Source organism: Hyperolius riggenbachi, chromosome 2 (assembly GCF_040937935.1).
Source record: "Hyperolius riggenbachi isolate aHypRig1 chromosome 2, aHypRig1.pri, whole genome shotgun sequence".
Taxonomy (NCBI): Eukaryota; Metazoa; Chordata; class Amphibia; order Anura; family Hyperoliidae; genus Hyperolius; species Hyperolius riggenbachi.
Genome location: NC_090647.1, coordinates 336,531,314 through 336,553,302, shown reverse-complemented (window position 1 = coordinate 336,553,302; position 21,989 = coordinate 336,531,314). Strand labels below are relative to the sequence as shown.

At 40.9% G+C, this 21,989-nt stretch overlaps 1 protein-coding gene across 2 annotated transcripts in view; it reads left to right on the top strand.

Annotated features, from left to right (window-relative positions):
- GRM4 (glutamate metabotropic receptor 4) overlaps window positions 1-21,989 on the top strand; it is a 327,989-nt gene that overhangs the window by 168,151 nt on the left and 137,849 nt on the right. For both annotated transcript variants that reach the window (XM_068269388.1, XM_068269389.1), the window contains 2 exons: window positions 8,791-8,945; window positions 18,147-18,287. In XM_068269388.1, the coding sequence (XP_068125489.1) occupies window positions 8,791-8,945; window positions 18,147-18,287 (296 nt within the window). The remainder of the gene's footprint in view (window positions 1-8,790; window positions 8,946-18,146; window positions 18,288-21,989) is intronic.

Sequence of the window (21,989 nt, the reverse complement as noted above, 5' to 3'; positions counted from 1 at the left end):
AACTCAGTAGAAAAGTTAATAGTATATGGTTATATATTCCCACAATGCAAAGAGGCTCCCACAGTGTGATGTCAGGACCTGGGTCCTGACATCAAACTGTGGGAGGGGTTTCACTACAACATCAGTCATACAGATGTCCCTGATGAGCTATTCGAAAAAAAAGGTTAAGATTACTCATGGGAAAAGGGGCATCAGCTACTGATTTTATGAAGTTCAATCCTTTGTTACAGTTCCCCTTTAACTGTTAGCCACTGGTACCAGGGAGGTCTGAGTAAGCCTTGGGGCTGAAGGGTAGCAGTGTTAAACTTTCATAGAAGACTAATACAGCTGCTTCTATTGTTGCTGCTATGTTCCTTTCATCCTGAGCGAACCACCAGCATACAAGAGCAGATGCCCAGAAGTATAGCATAAAATTAGGTAGAGCCAGGCCTCCTGCACTGGTCAGGAGCTTAAGGATGAATTGGCAAAATTGGCAAGGGAGATACAAGGAGTCCACATAAAAGCAATGGAAATTTGTTAAAAACGATCAAAGATAGAAAGGGGTCCAGATTGGGGTTTGGCGAAAAATACAAGTGAGACTGGGTAGGTACAACATCTTGAAAAGGTTATAACTTCTTATTATTTAGAGGGGAAGAGTGAACCAGACCTATCATCGACGTCTCAGAGAGTCAATCAGATGTACATGGACCTATCAGTGGTGTGCCCCCTCTACATGAAGAGAAAATGAGGCCCTAGATAACAGACATGAGACATAACATGATTGATATTTTCTACAGTAGCTACTTCTACAGATTATATGTAAGCAGAAATATTGCCCACACAATATTTATGCAGCAAGTTCACCCCAGAAAATATTTTTTCAACATCAATGACCCAAGACAACATAATTTGCAGCATTTCTCTCCTTAACTATGTAGACTGTAAAGTGCTGCAGTAGATGTCAGTGGTATTCAAATGCATAATTTATTTATTATTTATTTATTTGTTGTATTTATAAAGCGCCAACATATTACGCAGCGCTGGACATTAATTTAGGTTACAGACAATATTTAGGGGTGACAAACAGCAATATGACAATACAGGAATACAAGAAAACCAGATCACACAGCACAGTATGAGTACAAGGTAATGCTTAGTCACTGGATGGGAGCATGGAGTTAGGCAAGTTAGGTTCACTCAAATGCATAGCATGGGTGCACAGTAATAGAGGTGCATGATCAGGTAGGACACAAAAGGAGTAATAATAAAATGGTTGGACACTAGACTATGACTATGGTTGGATTAGATTGTGAGCTCCTCTGAGGACAGTCAGTGGCTTGACTATGTACTTTGTAAAGTGCTGCAGAAGATTTCAGTGCTATATAAATACATAATAATTATATGGTAGGACAGAGGTAGACAGCTTATGAGAAAAGATGAACAGAAGTGGACGAATACAAGATGGACATACAGAAACAAACACAGGGTGAGCACACAAAGACCAGCCTAGTGGGTAACACTAAGATACTTTATCTCAAAGGCATCTTTAGCCATTTACCTTCTGCGATCTGACAAAAGAAAGCACCTTCAACTTAAGGTGCACATTAATAATACAATCTTTGTTGTACATGTACAATCTTACCAGTTCTGAATCATATAAGGGATTACCTAAAGTACCCATTCAAAGTATATTCACTCAGTTTACAATGGTAATCTGTGTGCCACATGGGCACATAAGCAATCTGAGGAAGCCAGAACTCTGGGCTATTGAGGATCAAATACTTATTTCACTCAGTGGCATGCAAAATCATTTATAACTTTTATGTAAGGCATTCTTTTTCTGGCTTTTTGGTTAATATTCTGTTTTTTTCCATTAAAGCTAATGTAGGTAATTTTCAGGCGTACGTTAAAAAGGGGCGCTGGGAAAAAAGGGCGCGGGGTACTGTATTTCGTTTAAAATTAATGTTTTATAAAGTTATAAATCATTAAATAATGTGCATTAAATTGGCAATTGTAAAAACGTTAATCTTTCGTTTAAATAGTGAAACATATAATAACGTTTAAAAAAAAATTACTAAGTAACCCTCCCTGTACCTACCCCTAACCCCTAGACCCCCCTGTTGATGCCTAAAACTAAGACCCCCCTGTTGGTGCCTAAACCTAAGACCCCCTGTTGGTGCCTAAACCTAAGACCCCCCTGTTGGTGCCTAAACCTAAGAACCCCTGTTGGTGCCTAAACCTAAGACCCCCCTGTTGGTGCCTAAACCTAAGACCCCCCTGTTGGTGCCTAAACCTAAGACCCCCTGTTGGTGCCTAAACCTAAGACCCCCCTGTTGGTGCCTAAACCTAACACCCCCCTGTTGGTGCCTAAACCTAAGACCCCCCTGTTGGTGCCTAAACCTAAGACCCCCCCGTTGGTACCTAAACCTAAGACCCCCCTGTTGGTGCCTAAACCTAAGACCTAAGACCCCCTGTTGGTGCCTAAACCTAAGACCCCCCTGTTGGTGCCTAAACCTAAGACCCCCCTGTTGGTGCCTAAACCTAAGACCCCCTGTTGGTGCCTAAACCTAAGACCCCCCTGTTGGTGCCTAAACCTAACACCCCCCTGTTGGTGCCTAAACCTAACACCCCCCTGTTGGTGCCTAAACCTAAGACCCCCCCGTTGGTACCTAAACCTAAGACCCCCCTGTTGGTGCCTAAACCTAAGACCCCCCTGTTGGTGCCTAAACCTAAGACCCCCCCGTTGGTACCTAAACCTAAGACCCCCCTATTGGTGCCTAAACCTAAGACCCCCTGTTGGTGCCTAAACCTAAGACCCCCCTGTTGGTGCCTAAACCTAAGACCCCCCCGTTGGTACCTAAACCTAAGACCCCCCTGTTGGTGCCTAAACCTAAGACCCCCCTGTTGGTGCCTAAACCTAAGACCCCCCTGCTGGTGCCTAAACCTAACACCCCCCTGTTGGTGCCTAAACCTAAGACCCCCCTGGTGGTGCCTAAACCTAAGACCCCCCTGTGATAAGCATTAATAACGTTTGAAAAACATATTGTGCGGTTTTTTCGTTTAAAAATAATGTAAAAAAAAAAAAATTTGTACTGTTTTTGGTTTAAAAATAATGTTTGAAAAATATTGTACTGTTTTTCGTTTAAAAATAATATTAAAAAAATTATAAATCATTAAATAATGTGTAATCATGAGAAGCAGTAATAAAACATTAAGTCTCCGGGCGCCGCTTTTAAAACGTTATTTTTCTCCGGCGCCCTTTTTTCCTATCGGGCGCCCATTAAACGATATTTATTATTACAGTGAATGGCGGCGCCCGATTTGTCCACTAGCCTCCTGCGCCCTTTTTTACTGTTACCAATTTTCAGTAATGTCCAGTTACCATTGGTCACATCCACAAAACTGCAGTAAAAGCCATGTGCAAGTTTCACTTGCGTTTACATACACTGTGTGGCAGGAAGTGTGCAAATTGTACAACTCACCTTATGGATACGAAACACATGTTGCTTGATTGATACACATAATGCAAATAGCGTGCATGTTGTCTACATAATGCAAGTTGCGCAACACCCATTACGTAGTTTGCATAAATGCTGGTATATTTGACTGTAGTTTCCAGAATCTACCCCCTTATTTCCCACTCATACTGTAAGCCTGAGTACACAGTGCACATGTACCAGTCTGTGCAACCCACAGTACATCTCTGCTCTTTATTGAAGAAAAAAAAGGATGTGATTTCAGACAACATTTAAAATCAAGAAATTGTATATTACAGTATTAGATATGACATAAAAAGTGACACAATTCAGGAAAAAAGCTAAATTCATCCGGCATGTGTTTTATAAATGTATCTGATTCTCATGACATGCGCCATGAAAATTCTGCTAGTTAAGACACGTTTATGCATTGGATTAATAGTGATTGTAATGAGTATGTGAGGAAAATAATCAGTCATGAAACTGTAGGCACTTTCTGTTGTGTTATTATCTAGGTTTTTCTTAGTGTCTCCCTAAGTTTCAGTATTGCCATTGTTAGTCTCCGTATATTATCGTTATTCATTTATGGAGTGGCAACACATTTCACAGTTCTGCGCAATAAAAAGCGATTGTATATGTTATTATAAAAGCGAGCAGGCAAAGACAACAAAGCAACAAGCTTGCAACCAAAACTGAATAGAGACTAATTAAACATAAGAGCTGTATTTTTCTGCGCAGATAAGCAAAGGTTGGTGCAGACCCTCAAAAGCACAATTAAAATGTACTTTTTACATTCAGGGCAACAGTGCCATTATTCTTGTATCGTTGGGTGCTATGTTTTTGTGGACTTGAGCAATGACATTAAAGGAAAACTCCACTTTTGTTGAAATAACCTAGTGCTTTCAGTCTGGATTACTGATAAACCGGTTTTTGGTTCGATTACCATGTTTTATGTACAAAAATAAAATATAAGCATTTTACATTGCTTCTCACAGAACTATACCATACCATAGGATTGGTACTGAAAATTAGTATGGAGGCCTCTTTCCTATGCAGCGAATTACCCCTGCAGCAAGGTGGGAGTTTCTGAACAGCCTCATAGCAACACAGAGAGTGCTGTTAAAAAGGCTGCTAATGGGAGCTTGCTGACAGTTTGGGAAATGCTTACCATACTTAGCTACCTCCACCTACCAAATGAGTGTGGCTATTAATTCTCTGGTGGGTGAACCTCCATCCCATAATGCCCAGCATGACCTCTGACCTGAAGCCAGCTGGCCAATAGGGATAGGGTTCTTCAACCTACATTCTCACCAAGACACACTAGTTTGCAAATGCCAACAGCCAGTTGACTTCAGGTCAGAGGCCATGCGGGGCATTACAAGAAGATACCAATACTATGGTGAATTCCATACCTACACCTGACTTATGTGACTAAGGGCCATATGCAATTCACTTTTTCACCTGAGTTTTCACCTAGGAGATAATTTTTCATCTTCTATTTAAAATAACTTTCCTACACTTTTTAACTAAAAAAGTACCAAAACTTAAAGAGTAACTGTTAGCCCCCAAATTGAATTTTAAAACACTATTGCAATGTTTTATTTATTATATAAGTGAGCCAAAACGCCAATGCACAAGTTAAAAATCAATCTAATTTTGTTACTATCTAACCTTTTCCCCCAGCTCCGGACGCAAGCCGCATATCAGATACTATAGCATGCAGAGCATGCCTATGTCTGGCCGACCCCCCTCTCCCCCCCAGGACCAGGTGCCAATATATTCTCCCCACCGCAGCTGACCACTCTGACACGGAGACAGAGCGGCAGCACTTCCAGAGCAGCACCGCAGAGCAGCCAGCGCCGTGCATCTCTCACATGTGATTCTCTCACATGTGACTCGGCGGCGGCTGCTCTGCGGTGACGGTGCTGGAAGTGCTGCCGCTCTGTCTCCGTGTCAGAGTGGTCAGCTGCGGTGGGGAGAATATATTGGCACCTGGTCCTGGGGGGGAGAGGGGGGTCGGCCAGACATAGGCATGCTCTGCATGCTATAGTATCTGATATGCGGCTTGCGTCCGGAGCTGGGGGAAAAGGTTAGATAGTAACAAAATTAGATTGATTTTTAACTTGTGCATTGGCGTTTTGGCTCACTTATATAATAAATAAAACATTGCAATAGTGTTTTAAAATTCAATTTGGGGGCTAACAGTTACTCTTTAAATGAAAAAGTACTATCAAAATTATTTTGAGAATTTTCTTGCTTTCTGGTGGCTTAGAATGGATTTTATCGACAATTTTAAAAATATCACCTGGGAGAAAACTCAGGTGAGAAAGTGAATTGCATATGGCCTAAGAGTTGGTAATACGGGGATTGCTATGGTAAAGCGCGTTACAAATAATGTGCATGTTCCATAGGAACGCTTGTGTTAGCCATGTACTATGGGCTGTCAAAGATAAACAATAATCCTCAGCGCTCTCTGTTGCACTCATGCACACTGTGAAGCCTGCAGATACCATGGCCCATATGCAATTCACTTTTTCACCTGTGTTTTCTCCTAGGTGATATTTTCACAGCTTGTAAATAAAATGCTTTTTAAACTACCAGCAAGCGAGAAAATATTTAAAATAATTTTGGCAATGCCTTTCCATTTACTTTTTTGGTACTTTTTCCATTACAAAGTGCTAAAAAGTTATTTTAAATCAAATATGAAAAATGATCTCCTAGGAGAAAACTAAGGAGAAAAAGTGAATTGCATATGGGTCCCTGTGGTCAATATTAGAGACAGTGACCGACACCCAAAAAATATATACAGTATATGCAGGAGTCAGGGCTAAGTTCCTCTGATGATGGCGGAAGGCTGGAACCTGTTCAGGAAGGAGAATGGGCATTCTCTGAACTACAGTCTGGTGACTTTCTCAGCACTTGGCACTTTACTGGTTATTGTGCAGTAGTGCGTTTTAAAGCAAAGGGGTCCTGTGTGCATGGACCCACAATTTGAGTTTGTGTTTTATTTTAATGATTCTGAGTTGTTGCAAGAAAGTGTACCCCCCCCCCCCCCGTATGAACTAAGCCCTGACTCCCGCATATATGTTATTTTGGGTGACGGTCACTGTCTCCACTGTCTGCAGGCTTCACAGTGTGCGAGAGTGCAATGGAAAGCGCTGAGGATTATTGTTTATCTTTGACATACTGCTCCATGGTGGATTGAAAAAACTCTGGCTGCTAATTGATTATATCAATACACTGCACTTATATTACATCTACATACTCCTATGTAAGACAAGACAAATAACATTTATATCACGCTTTTCTCCGGACTCAAAGCGCCAGAGCTGCAGCCACTAGGACGCGCTCTATAGGCAGTAGCAGTGTTAGGGAGACTTGCCTAAGGTCTCCTACTGAATAGGTGCTGGCTTACTGAACAGGCAGAACCGAGATTCGAACCCTGGTCTCCTTCATCAGAGGCAGAGCCCTTAACCATTACACCATCCAGCCAATATGTACTATGGGCTGAGCTAACTGTGCAGCACAGTACTATTACATCTACATACTCCTATGTACTATGGGCTGAGCTAATTGTGCAGTGCAGTACTATTATTCTATTATGTCTGCATTTGGCAATATTAATGGCTATTAGTGAATCAAACCCTAGGACTGGGAAGGGTTTTTTTGATAAAAAAAATGTTAGTTGGACAATGGCTTCCAGACATGTCCACCATATTGTTATTTGCTTTAGTCATGTCCGCTGTGTTTTTTGCAAGATACAAATGTAAAGCAGACTGAACAGTATATAATAAATGATTTGCATGCACCCATTGCATGCTATGATGTAAAGTTGGAGACTGCAATATTATATTACTAAATTATAAATAATGTTAGATGAACCACTGGAACGTCACTTCCATCATTCTGAATGGGCAAGTATCCTGTAATAAATCTAGCCACCAATCAATTTCATATTAATGAACTGGTAAATGGTCTCATACGTTCCTCTTCAGTGCATGATATATTTGCTCCTTTTCATGTTAGATAAATGTAGTCATTGTAAGGTAAGGTGAAGTAATGCTAGGTACACACAATGAGATGTGCTGCCAGATTTACTGCCAGGTTGATTATTTCTAATATGTTCGATCAGATTTCCGATCAATTTTCAGATCGATTTTCTGTTCGCTTCTATGGAAAATTGTTTGAAAAGCAGAATGGAAATGATGGAAATAAAGAATCGGGCAGTAAACCTGCCAGAAAATCTCATTGTGTTTACCTAGCATAACAGTTCAATTACAGATCTGAAAGGGGTGCAGTTTAATAAGAGATACTAGACTTAATATATTACTATCAGTACAAACAATACTGGATCAAAAGTTGAACAGTACTCAAGACTTAAGGTGGCCACACTACATACAATTCCATAATTTTGATTGGTTGTCCCGAAAAATCTAGAGCTTTTCTTTGTATTCGATCGATAAATCTGATTGCATTTTCACTTTTTTCGAGTTTTGGAGATTGGACATGTTGAAAATTTCAGACCAACTTTATCAAGAATTATATGGTGTGTGATGTATTGTTAATTACTTGATGTACAGTTCCAATCAATTTTTTCAAAGCTTTCAATTCTTTTATTCATGATTGGGAAAAAATTGAACATAGGTGTGTGGTACATTGGTCAGATTTTTGATTGTTACAATCTGTCAAAAAAAGTGATTGCTATTATGAATTGAACAGATATTTTAAAAATTGTATGGTCTGTGGCCTCTTTTACCAATCAAAATAATTGCTTCTTTTAAACCTGAAACCTGCCTACTTGCTGTAAACAACTACTCCACTTTTGATACACTTTTCCTTGCACTGATTTCGGTTAATATGCCTTACTGTTTTTACTTGCTGCTAACACAAAAAGCTTTAAAAAACATTATTGTTGTTTAGTTCATGATTCACAGTATCAAATACAAGAACAAAACTGGTTTTGCATTTGATTAACAGTCCAAGTGAATATTACATTGTTTGCCTAACACTAAATATACAAATTTGTTCAATGACTTACATTGTTGGTTATGTGGCTATAACTCCCTTTCCTGTCAATCAAGAGTATGCTTACAGTGCATTTAACCTGCTGCATGTCACATTATACATTCATTTTCTTTGCTAATTAATATCTCTGCCATTTCTAATCAACAGGAATTCAGTTGGGGTGGCAGTATCATTTGAATTTACTTAACGCTAATTGTCATTCATTGGCAGGCTACCATTATTTTGATATTATAGTTGTGAGATTTTTCTTTATTAGTTTTCTATTGGGTACTGGTGTTATACTATATTTTATCCTTCTTGTCATTTACAGACGAGTCCTTGCAGCTGCAAAAAGGGCAAATCAGACAGGACATTTTATGTGGGTTGGCTCTGACAGTTGGGGTTCCAAAATCTCACCTGTCCAACAGCAAGAGGAAGTGGCAGAAGGAGCTGTCACAATACTTCCCAGACGGGCTTCAGTCAGAGGTATATTGAAGACCTACAATTTACCATTAATACCTCATCTCACTTTCGCCCTTCCCTGTATAGGCATAGCTTATGATGGGTTTTATTCTGTGTGATCTCAACACCATGTGAATAAACACTAAATGAATGACCACTATAGGCTTCCCCTGCCTTCCCACCTAAAATACCTCAACACTAATTACCCATTAACCTAGCCTAACAACAATGCTGACCTATTGTTAATGCTTGCTTTCCCCTTAATCCTGCATTAGCGATCACTCTCACCTAACATTTCTAGCTAAATACTTGAGCCTTACCCTAATAATTTCTTGATTTTTTCCTAATACTAAACCTTGCTACTTGCTTGCTTTCTGGATTTAGTTTCAAGCAAAATATTAAATGTTGGGTATTTTATTTGGAAATGCCAGAACCAAATGTCTTCCTACACAGAATCTAGAAACCATGTTTGTTGCAGTGGAAATCCCATTAGACACCTGGAAACACCCATCCAAAGGCTTTCAATATCAGTAATTTCATAGCCATAGCCATTCTGAGTCTGATGTTGTAGCTTGGTAGATCAGTGTTAGGCCAAGGAGATATTTAGATCTTTTGGTGGGGCGAATTAACTGATTTCTTCTGTGATGTGAGGCTTACTATATAGCATGTGCAGGTTTTTAGAACTTGACACAGGCAGGGTCTGTGTCAGTCAGTGATCAGCAGTATATGTATGTTTAAGACCAATCTTGCTGCTCATTGCACAAGTTTGTGTTTTCACTGATGGAGAAAAAACTTTTAAGCCACACAGCTTAGCATCTGTGTATTTGAAATCCTCACAGTTATAGAGGGCAACTGCCATTTATTCACTTTCCAACTTGTCACAACTACCTAGCTTTAGGACATACATTCTGAGGCCAACATTTCACCAATGAATGATCTGATCAATGATCTAATCAAAATTATCAATTTGTCCACTGATTGGAAGTGAATTCTTTAGCAGGATGATTATTGACTGATAAAAATTGATTACTTGCTTGGTTGTTGAGTGATTAGATAAGAAGCAGTAAAAAAGGGCACATATGGCTAATGGACAAAAAGGGCGCCGCCATAGACTGCAATGCAAAATATCGGGGCGACAGGATATTTGGGCGCCCGAGAAATAGCAGTTGCAGGGATCGTGTTAACAAAAGTTTTCATTTACAAAATAGGGTTTACTACAAATATCGTTTACAAATTTGTTTTGACTTTGTGTTTTACTTATTTTTTCGTTTTTAAATTTCGCTTTCAGGAGGTTTAACTTATTTTTTCGTTTTTAAATTTCGCTTTCAGGACTGTAACAAGTACATTTTCGTTTACACTTATTTTATCATTTTAAAATTATTTTTCATACTTATAATCCTTAAAAATCGTTTTCAACCTTATTCTATTAGAAATAGATTGCTTTTGGTATTAAATTTGTTTTTTAGACTTATAATGTGTCGATTATGGTTTTTAGATTTATTATCTTACTAATATATCGCTTTTAATATTACAGTTATTTTAAGATTTTTAATGCGTACGTGATTGTAAGGCTATCTATTCTAATATATATATATATATACAGTATATATATATATATATACCTTTTTTATTTATAGTATTATTAACCAGTTAATGGCAAACTGACTTATTAAAACATCCTGTTTGACGCTGTTAACAACAACAGGTCGTTTTAATAAGTCACCCGCTCGCGCCGCTGCTCCACATGTGTGCGCGCCGCTCCCACTGCTACTTACCGTCGGGTCACCACAATCTGGGATTGGGGAAGAGGACCGAGCTGTCCTCTACCCAATCGCAATGCGTGAAAGGAATCGACGTGACTGCAAACTTCTTATTACGGGAGTGTGTTCACCAGCGCCATCTTGTGGCCAAAAAGTAAAATTACGCATACATTACAAATTACAGGCACATACATACACACACATATCCCAATATTAATAAAATTAATAACTTACACCCCCCAGCACCCCCCAAAAAGAACACTTGTAAAAAAAAAATCAGTTTAAAAAAATACACAAATAGTTGCCATAGGGACTCAGCTTTTTTTAATCTATATTTTATGAGGGAAAATTACTTTAACCTTTTTACATAGGGGATTGTAATTATAGACCGGACAAAAACAAAAACAAAAAAAAAAAAAAAATAACATCTATATTTCAAAATAATATATTTTCGCCATACATTGTGACAGGGACATAATTTAAATGGTTTAATAATCGGGACAACTGGGCAAATAAAATATGTTGGGTTTAACCACAGGAGAATATTTAATTTTAAAACTATAATGGCCAGAAACTGAGAAATAATTAATTTTTTCCATTATTTTCTTAATTTTCCCGTTAAAACACATTTAGAATAAAAAAATATCTTAGCAAAATGTACTACCCACAGAAAGCCTAATTAGTGGCGAAAAAAATGAGATATAGATCATTTTGTTGTTATTAGGGAATAAAAGGGAGGAGCACTGACAGGTGAAAATTGCTCTGGTCCGTTAGGGTAAAAACCACTTGGGGTGAACTGGTTAATGTGTATGTGATTTAAAGGCTATTTATTCTAGTACAAATACATAAATTATTCTATTCACGTTATTTATAGTGAAGTATTTTAAGCATTAAATATATTATTTTTTATATGTGTGTGGGGTGTTTGTGCAGTGGGGATGGTTAGGGTTAGACACCACCAGGGGAGATTTAGGGTTAGGAACCACCAGGGAGGTCTTAGGATTAGGCACCACCAGGGGGGTCTTAGGGTTAGGCACCACCAGGGGGTGGTTAGGGTTAGGCACCACCAGGGGATGGTGAGGGTTAGGCACCACAAGGGGAGATTTAGGGTTAGGAACCACCAGGGAGGTCTTAGGGTTAGGCACCACCAGGGGGGTCTTAGTGTTAGGCACCACCAGTGGGTTAGTTAGGGGTTAATTAGGGTTAGACACCACCACGGGGGTGGTTAGGGTTAGGCACCACCAGGGGGGTGGTTAGGGTTAGGCACCACCAGGGGAGTGGTTAGGGTTAGGCACCACCAGGGGGGTGGTTAGTGTTAGTCACCTCCAGGGGGGTGGTTAAGGTTAGGCACCACCAGGGGTGTGGTTAGGGTTAGGCACCACTAGGGGGTCTAGGGGTTAGGGATAGGTACTGGGAGGGTTCTGTGTGAGAGTAGGGTCTAGGGGTTAGGGATAGGTACTGGGAGGGTTCTGTGTGAGAGTAGGGTTAGATATAGTTACAGTACAATATTTGTAATATTAACGATGTATTAAATTATGTATATTTACACAAAGGGGGGGGTCTAGGGGTTAGGGTTAGGGATAGGGAGAGATCTGTGTGAGCTTACAGTTAGGTGAAGTTGTAGTAAAATACCTGTAAAATCTGCCATTGTATTACTATGCTTAATATAAGTGTAAATATCTTTTTGTTATAGACGCTATTTGACGTTTCATTTCTGATTTCATTTTTTGTTATAGATGGTATTTTACTGTTTATTCAACCTATTTAGCACTAGATTTTTGTTTATAAGCTATAAACCAAAAATATTGTTTTACATTATAACTTATAATTTCAGCTATATCCCGTGCCCTTTTTTCCAGGCACCCTTTTTTGATGCACACGATTAGATATGCTGGTAAATATCAATCAGTCCTGAACATGTTAAACCATGTCCATGTGCAGCCAGTTAACTACTGCACACTGGAATCCACAGTAACTTACTTGGAACTAGTGTACATTGCTGCTTCTAATAAACAACCACTGATCTGATTGAAATTGATCAAAATGATTGCCTAAAAATCTACCTGGGAATCAGCTTACCCTAACCTAAAGGATTATTAGGAACACCTGTTCAATTTCTCATTAATGCGATTATCTAATCAACCAACCACATGGCAGTTGCTTTAATGCATTTAGGGGTGTGGTGCTGGTCAAGACAATCTCCTGAACTCCAAACTGAATGTCAGAATGGGAAAGAAAGGTGATTTAAGCAATTTTGATCGTGGCATGGTTGTTGGTGCCAGAGGGGCTGGTCTGAGTATTTCACAATCTGCTGGGTTAATGGGATTTTCACGCACAACCATGTTTAGGGTTTACAAAGAATGGAAACAACCGTGATATGAGTTATCACGGTTTAGTGAATCAAGCCCTAAGGCCTGGGGCACACCAAAACCCACTAGTAGATCCGCAATGCTAGCAGATTTTGAAAACGCATTTTCTTATTTTTCTGTAGCGTTTCAGCTAGCATTTTGCGGCTTTGGGAAGCGTTTTTGGTGTAGTAGATTTCATATATTGTTACAGTAAAGCTGTTACTGAACAGCTTCTGTAACAAAAACGCCTGCAAAACCACTCTGAACTGGCTTCTTTCAGAGCGGTTTGCGTTTTTCCTATACTTTACATTGGAGGCAGAAACGCCTCCGCAATCCAAAAAATGCCTCACCCCGGGAGTATGCGTTTCAGCAAAACGCCTCCCGCTCTGGTGTGAACCACCCCATTGAGATACATTGACCAAGCGTATCTGCAAAAACGCCAAAAAACCCGCTCGGTGTGCCCCAGCCCTCAGAGTGAGAAAATTCAGATAGGACTTAAAGAGAACCCGAGGTAGGAATTACTAATACTATTGGGGCACAGAGGCTGGTTGCGCACACTAAGACCAGCCTCTGTTGCCCCATCGTGTGCCTCCATGTCCCCCCTGCTTGCCGCTATAGACCCCACAGTGCTAGCGACACGCAGCGCGTCGCCAGCACAATGTTTACCTAAGCGCTGTCAGTCAGCGCCGCTCCCCCACCTCCTCCGCATCGCCGCTACCCGCCCGCGTCACTTCCCTCCTATCAGCGGGAGGGAAGGGACACGGGCGGGTGCGCTGATGCGGAGGAGGCGGGGGAGCGGCGCTGACAGACAGTGCTAAGGTAAACATTGTGCTGGCGACATGCTGCGTGTCGCTAGCACTGCGGGGTCTATAGCGGCGAGCAGGGGGGACATGGAGGCACACGATGGGGCAACAGAGGCTGGTCTTAGTGTGCGCAACCAGCCTTTGTGCCCCAATAGTATTAGTAATTCCCACCTCGGGTTCTCTTTAAGGGATGCAGCAGGATACTGTAATGTGTGGTACTCAAGCAATGGAAAAATACGTAATTGAAAGGATCAAATTGCAATTCTTCTATTCAAATCTGGTTCGATCATAGGGAAAGTGAACTGTGCAGATGTTTAAAAAGTTTGTTCTTTTCTTGCTTTAATTTGTGCCATCTCCTTACTGGTAAAAAAAGGTCCTAAGGAAAAAATTATTTCTGTGGTTTCCTAAACATTATTAAATGTTTTTATGCAAAGAAAAAAAAAAACCAAAAAAAACTAAAGCATTAAATAGACATACACATAAAGTATCATCTTGTTTCCAAACACAGTTTTAATTTAGTTAATTTAATTGTCCATCTGCAAAGAAGGAATTGAAGTGGGACTGGACTTGTCACGGTTATAAAAATTACAAGCTTAATTTGACGATCTCACAAAACATATCCTGATGTTTCTTTGTGTATTGGACCAAAATGTCCAAGACAGAAATTGCTGTGTGAACCAATTTAAATTGCAAAATTAAATTAATATGGCATAATCCTAGCACACTTGTTACGCATAATACGCTGTGTTATGTTGTAGTTAAGATGAATTCAAATAGCATCTCTGTTCCAGGAAAATGTGTTCCGTACAATCATAATCTGTAACCCTAAAAAGTGGCATTCGTTGATAGGCAAATAAGGCAGACTGGAAGTCTTCAGTAACTGTGTTTACATTGACTTTCAGCAACAATACATTCAAAGTATTACTATCTATCTATCTATCTATCTATCTATATGTTTGTTTGTTTTTTTTACAAAGATTACAGGGACAGTTGAACAAAAATGCAACATAACAATTCTAAGATATTCTCGAAATAAATCTGTTTTTAGGCAAACCTTAAAGAGAACCCGAGGTGTGTTTAAAGAATGTTATCTGCATACAGAGGCTGGATCTGCCTATACAGCCCAGCCTCTGTTGCTATCCCAAACCCCCCTAAGGTCCCCCTGCACTCTGCAATCCCTCATAAATCACAGCCGTGCTGTGAGGCTGTGTTTACATCTGTAGTGTCAGTCTCAGCTGCTCCCCCTCCTCCTGCATAGCTCCGGTCCCTGCCCCCGTCCCTTCCCTCCAATCAGCAGGGAGGGAAGGGATGCAGGCGGGGACTGGAGTTCTGCAGGAGGCGGGGAGAGCAGCAGACTGACACTATAGAGATAAACAGAGCCAACTCTGACAAGCTGTTTGTCAGCAGCGTGGCTGTGATTTATGAGGGATTGCAGAGTGCAGGGGGACCTTAGGGGGGTTTGGGATAGCAACAGAGGCTGGGCTGTATAGGCAGATCCAGCCTCTGTATGCAGATAATATTCTTCAAACCCACCTCGGGTTCTCTTTAAGGAAGGGGCAGTGTTGATGGCATGTGTAGGAAGGGTGGACAGATGAGATTGGCTCCTGAAACAGATGTAGTACAACACAGGACTTCACAGTACAGGACAGCACAGTACTTCTCTGCTTGCAAGAAACCAGAGGCCCTATGCAATTCACACTTATTACTGGAGAGTTCTTAAAGTAGGCGTCAGGACTGTCGCCTAAATCGATTACACTTAATAACCCCCCCCCCCCCCCCATTCCTTCCCCTGGGCGGTAAAGAACTTGCTCACCCAGTGAGTTATTTTCTCCTATGCAATTGTAAAAATCAAGTCCGCCCAGGAAGCCATGCTACCTGTCAAACATAGGGGCGAACTTTTCACCTGCTTGGAGCAAGGGAAAAGCCTTTATTGCCTATGTCCTGCTGGCTTTTTTAGGCATCTGGGGGCCTGCTTGACCTATGGTGGCCGCTAACGAGCCAATCTTTTTCATCCAATCTTACCATTTCTATGTAATATAAGGGAACTGCCTACATAATCCATTCAATATACAGTATTCACTCAGTTTACCTTTCTACTACATAGATTTGGTAAAATTGGATAAAAAAGATTGGATCATTAGTGGCCACCATAAGGAATCCCCAGATGCCAGAATCTGAAATAGGTAAAGGTCATAACTTTTTACTCCCCACCTATTTATGGTACTTTAAAAAAAAAATCTTACTGCAGCCCGCTGGGGCCACCTAGTGCTCTGTCACTTGCTGACAGAACCACATGTCTCACACCACCGTTTGTCTGACATATACCAGTACCACACGCTGCTCCTTCTTCTGCTGGCTCTCTGGTTACACTGTTTCAGAGCGCTGGGAAAAGCATTCTCAAGCCTCCCGCCACGGCTAACCATTGGTTTTGAGATTTAACCAATGAGAATCCTCCCTGAGGATGGTCAGTTTAGAGGACCAATGACATGTCTGCACAGTGATGTTTATTATTAGTTAAAACTTTGAAGCTCCTACTGGGGCTTCCTATTTGTCCACTGGTGGATTAATGAGAATCATCAACTGCAGAGTGATGGGAGGTGATGATGCCTACATAACCTGGCATGCAACCTGGCAGTAAGTGGTTGCGAACCTGCTAGCTCTCGTGGTGGATGTGGGGTTTGCACGTATTTACCGGGGGAGCGAGGCAGCAGGGTGGTGGTGCTGAGGGACAGCTCCACAGCACTTGCCATCACACAGGATAGACGAGCATCGCTCAGGTGAATAGCTAGTCTTTTCGCATGGACATCAGTCAGGTGAAACTAGTAATTCAAGCACATAAAATATTTTTTGGTTTGAAATTGACCTCCCCTTTGTAACACTTTTATTTTTATGTACTAACGAAATAATCATTAGATCCAAAACAAACTGGTGCTCTTCCTAGCACTTTCCCTGGTAATTATGCATTTTTTTGTATATGTAAAATGGATTATATTTAAAATGGATTAGACCAATTATTTGTGAGAATATATTAAGTTGAACCTGATTGATGCATTGATTTGGAAACTGGTACTAGTAAACTACACTTTCACTATACCCCAAGGAGTTCCTTTTTAAAATGATGGAATTATGGTATGTGGATCATCATAGTATTGCTCCTTTCAGGTCTTCCTAATATAATACAAATGGGGTCTCATGGTTGCTTTTCAACCAGCAAACCCAGATGGCTGAATCTTTTATCGTTTGGTTACTGTCTATGTCTACTTGGTAACCTTTTTTCTCTTGCCAATAATGAAAAAGGAGAGCCGACCAATACGTGACTATTACTATTTGCCATTGTTCAAAACAAAATATTTTTTCGTTTGATTGATGTTTCTTTATAAAAAAATATTTTGGGTGTGTTGTTGATATACAGACAGAGGTATCTAAAAACATGTTCAGCATATTCACATACAGAATAATTTGTCCCTAACTGTAACCTTTCTTACAGAGGAAACTTATTTCAGATGTCTAACATTAACCTCCCATTAATCCTTTCTTGATTAAAACCCCTTCAATCTTAACTTTCTAAGCTAAAGCCTCATCTACATGGGTAGATGAGGTGGCGATCCGGCGGCTCGATTAGCTGCCGGTTCGCCTCTTCCGCGTGCCCGCGGCGTCCCCGCGCGTGCCCGCCGCGTCCCCGCTCGACGCGCATGCGCCGGATTCGATTCCCCCCGCTCGTCCCCGCCAGCGCCGCTTATCTTCCGCTCGATTCCCTGCCATTGTCCCCTCGCGGGGAGCGAGCAGGGAGTCGGCGGTGCGGAGATCCGTCCTGTTGGATCTTATCAATTGAGCTGCATCAGCGGCTCGATTGATAAGGAGCATCGCCGCCGCATCTAGGCGTGTAGATGCGGCTTAAAACGAACCTGCCCATAACATTTTCTCTCACCATAACATTTGTTATTGGTGTGAAACCCTAACCAACACTCATCTTTTGTCATCTTTATCCTTTGGGTTTCGGCATCAGCTTCTAATTCATTGTCCCTCCACTGTTATCTTCTTGCTAACTACACAGCTAGATCAGTTTAAACTTCAACACTAGTTGCTCAATCCACCATACTTCTACCATAGTAGCAAAGTATTTTCGTCCAACCTCCCGCTTCAACAGTGAGATCACACAGCACTAGCAGAAAATACTGCTTCAATCTCTTTATCTATTCATACTTATACTATGTATGTCATACTCTTCCTCTCTGTTTCTCTCTTTCTTTTACTCTCTATGTAAGAATAAGTCTCAAACTGTAGGATTTATAAATATAACCTATTATTTCTTAGGTTTTGACAGATACTTTACAAGTCGAACACTAGACAACAACAGAAGGAATGTCTGGTTTGCTGAATTCTGGGAAGATAATTTTCACTGCAGATTGAGTCGAAATGCATTACGCAGAGGAGGCCATGGAAAGAAGTGTACAAGTAAGTGTATCACCCTTTTGTTTAGGTTTTCTAAGAAGGCTGAAGCTATATACTTGCTTTAGATTTTCCTTGCCAAAAATAATCGTTCATGATCATCTCCTGTTAAAATCTAAGTTGAATAATGGTGCCCCCTGGTGTTGTTGGCACCATCATTAGTGATCTGACATGTTGGATTGCTAGAGAGTGATGCTATTGTTGTGTTATTGTTGTTTTCACCACAGGGTGCCTCCTGCTCATTCAACCCTTTCCTCCATGGAACAAGACACACTGCTCAACACTGTCTGCACAGCAATTATTCCTAAACTGTCAACCTAAATGAACTTTATTGATTGTTTCAGGCAACAGTTATTTGAAGTGAATAAGTATCTTAAGAGCAACATCTATCAGTGAAAAAAAAAACACCTCTGTTGTGTCCTACACAAGCCTGAGAGAAGTGTGAACCTTTAAGCTTGTGTGTTTAGCTTGTCAGAAAATAAAGCAAATAAAGCAAAACCAACACTCAACTGCTTGCATATATGTAATAAAGACCCATGTTAAGGGTACAGTGTGAAATGAGAAAAGATACCACTATCAATGGGATTATACGGGTATACTTGTTTACAATATGTATTGCTTTCAAGTTAATATACAAATCCAATCAACTGGAAAAAAATACATATTTTCCAGTGCAAATTTGTGGGTCCTGACTCTGCATAGACAATGAGGAAAATTGAAGAAACGTACCAGACAATCAGTCAAAGCCACTGGAATTATTGTATGTGGCAACATGCCGCTGTGATGTATCTGTCTCTTTAATGAAGCAATAAAACATACTGGTCCACTGAGGGCGGCATCCACAACTGGATAGGAGTTAGTTGGCAAACAAACATTGTCATCTTTTTACCAATAAAGAACATTATCATCTTGAGATGGAGACACCAAAAAGGCCAATGGTCCTTGTTACAGAATTTAGGGTGCTGGAGATTTTTTTCCCGCTATATAAGGGCTCCTGATATAGCCAAGATTTGTTTTTTTTGTTTATAAAATGGTGCCTGATATGGCCAAAAAAAGTGATTACTATGAATTAGCTTCTCCCTACTCTCACTCAGAAGCATCCACTCAGAAGCATCCCCTAGTTGTGCCTAACCCTAAGACCCCCTGGTGGTGCCTAACCCTAACCCCCCCACTGGTGGTGCCTAAACCTTAGACCCCCCCTTTTGGTGCCTAACCATAAGACCCCCCCCCGGTGGTGCCTAAACCCTAAGACTCCCCTTGGTAGTGCCTAAACCTAAGACCCCCATGGTGGTCTCTAACCCTAAGAGCCTCCTGATGGTGCCTAACCCTAAGACCCCCATAGTGGTTCCTAACCCTAAGACCTCCATGGTGGTGCCTATCCCTAAGACTCCCCCGGGTAGTGCCTAAAGCTAAGACCCCCCTGGTGCCTAACCCAAAGACGCCCCCTGGTGGTGCCTAACCCTTAGACCCCCCCTGGTGCCTAACCCTAAGACCCCCCCACCTTTGTAATGCCTAAGACCCCCCTGGTGGTGCCTAAGCTTAAGACCCTCCGGTGGTGCCTAACCCTAAGATCCCAGCTGGTTGTGCCTAAGCCTAAGACCCTCCCCATTTGTGATGCTTAATCCTAAAACCCCCTGGTGGTGCCTAACATTAATCCCCACCCCCTGGTGGTGCCCAATCTTTACTGCATTTCATGTCAAACATATATGTTACTTTGAAATGATATAACCAAATTAACTAATATAACCAAATTTAGTCAACTGCTGATATAACCGATCTTGTAGCTGCATTTATATAGCTGAAAAAAAATCTTGGCTATATCTAGCGCCCTTTTATAGCTCAAACAAATATCTTAGCTATATCAAGCCCAACTTTTTTTGTCGAAAAATAATCTCGGCTATAAAAGTGCGCCCTTTTATAGCCGAAAAAAAACCCTCAGGCACCTTATAGCTGAGATTTGCAGCAAATATCATTGCAGTCTATGGGAGTGCCATTTTTACACAGCTGACTCAGGCGCCCTTTTCAACTGCTACCCCCCAGGACTTCCGTTCAAAGTGTTCTTTTGGTCTTAAAGGGAAGGTCCAAGCAAAAAAAAAAATGAGTTTCACTTACCTGGGGCTTCTACCAGCCCCATGTAGCCATCCTGTGCCCTCGTAGTCACTCACTGCTGCTCCAGTCCCCCGCTGGCAGCTTTCTGACCTCGGAGGTCAGGGCCACATTGCATACATTTTACGCATTCCAGCTAGTGCAGGAACAAAAATGTATGCGTTGCACCACTAACGCGTAAAAATGTATATGTTAATGTTCCTGCACTAGCGGGAATGCGTAAAAATGTACGCAATGCGGCCCTGACCTCCGAGGTCAGAAAGCTGCCAGCGGGGGACTGGAGCAGCAGTGAGTGACTATGAGGGCACAGGATGGCTGCATGGGGCTGGTAGAAGCCCCAGGTAAGTTAAACTCATTTTTTTTTTTTTGCTTGGACCTTCCCTTTAAGTTTGAAAACTGGGTATTTTTATTTATGTTACAGCATCTAACAAAGTACTCACCCTTTGATAGCAGAAGAGAGCAAATGTGGAAAAACTTAGCAAAAATTATGAAATAAGAAAATTCTTCGATGTCAATAATGACTATTCAACTGACCAATTTAAAAACAATATTTTGAATGATTGTATCAAAGTTGATTCTCACCACAAAATGTTTAATTTGGTTTGTATTATGGTCAGTGCTGTACAAAATCAGTCATACTTATCTGAGCTGACTGATCAGATTTTCAAACAATCACATCTTGAAAATCAGTTAAAAGTTGTAGATCTACCGTATTTCAGTATAGCAGGATTTTCAGGCAGATTTAATTAAAATGACTGAATCTGCTGATAACTGGTTGTTTGATTGAATCATGTATACTCATGTTTAGTTTTAGGCATTTCATGCACTTACTGATTTCACTGGCCAATCTGATCACTAGATTTTCTAGGAAACTATCAAGTTTATCAAATTAATAAACTGGCAGGCTAGAAATTCTCATGAAATCTTTTTAAAGGTGCCCATACATCAGAAGATTATGGGCAGATTTGAAAAAGACACAAATTTATCTCTAATCAAATTTGTTTAGAGAGAGATTTGCATATTTGTCGAGTTGCCCATATACTGCAGGCCGATCCCCGTCTGGTTTCAGCATGAAATCTTCAGGGAATTGGCTGAGCCCGCCATGTCCACCCTGCCACTGCCCCTCTAATGTATGAATGTTCCCCCCCCCCCCCCCCCCGTGTGTGAATTTATACATTACCTGTCCTGTGTCAGCCGCTGCATGGTGTCCCTCCGGCTCCGGGATTTCACATGACATCTATTGAAAATCTGTTGAACTGCAGTACTGCACTGTTCAATATTTTGCAACGCTATGGGCTGTCGATCTACCGCCACTCCCCCTCCATGTCTGATCAATCAAAATGTACTGTCCAACCATAATTTTTATCAGATTTTGACTCCAATTGGCCAAAATTACTATCAATGCAGCTAGTTGTGTCACAGATAACCTGCAGATTTGATCACAGTGATTGAATCTGCCAGTAAAAATTGATGTGTGTGTGGTCAGTTTTATACTAAATAGAATGTATTTTTCTTACTGTCTGCCCTAATGGAGAATTGACCACTGGTGATCAATGAGATGCAAATAACTTTCCTTGCATTCAAATTTCATGGAAAGTATAT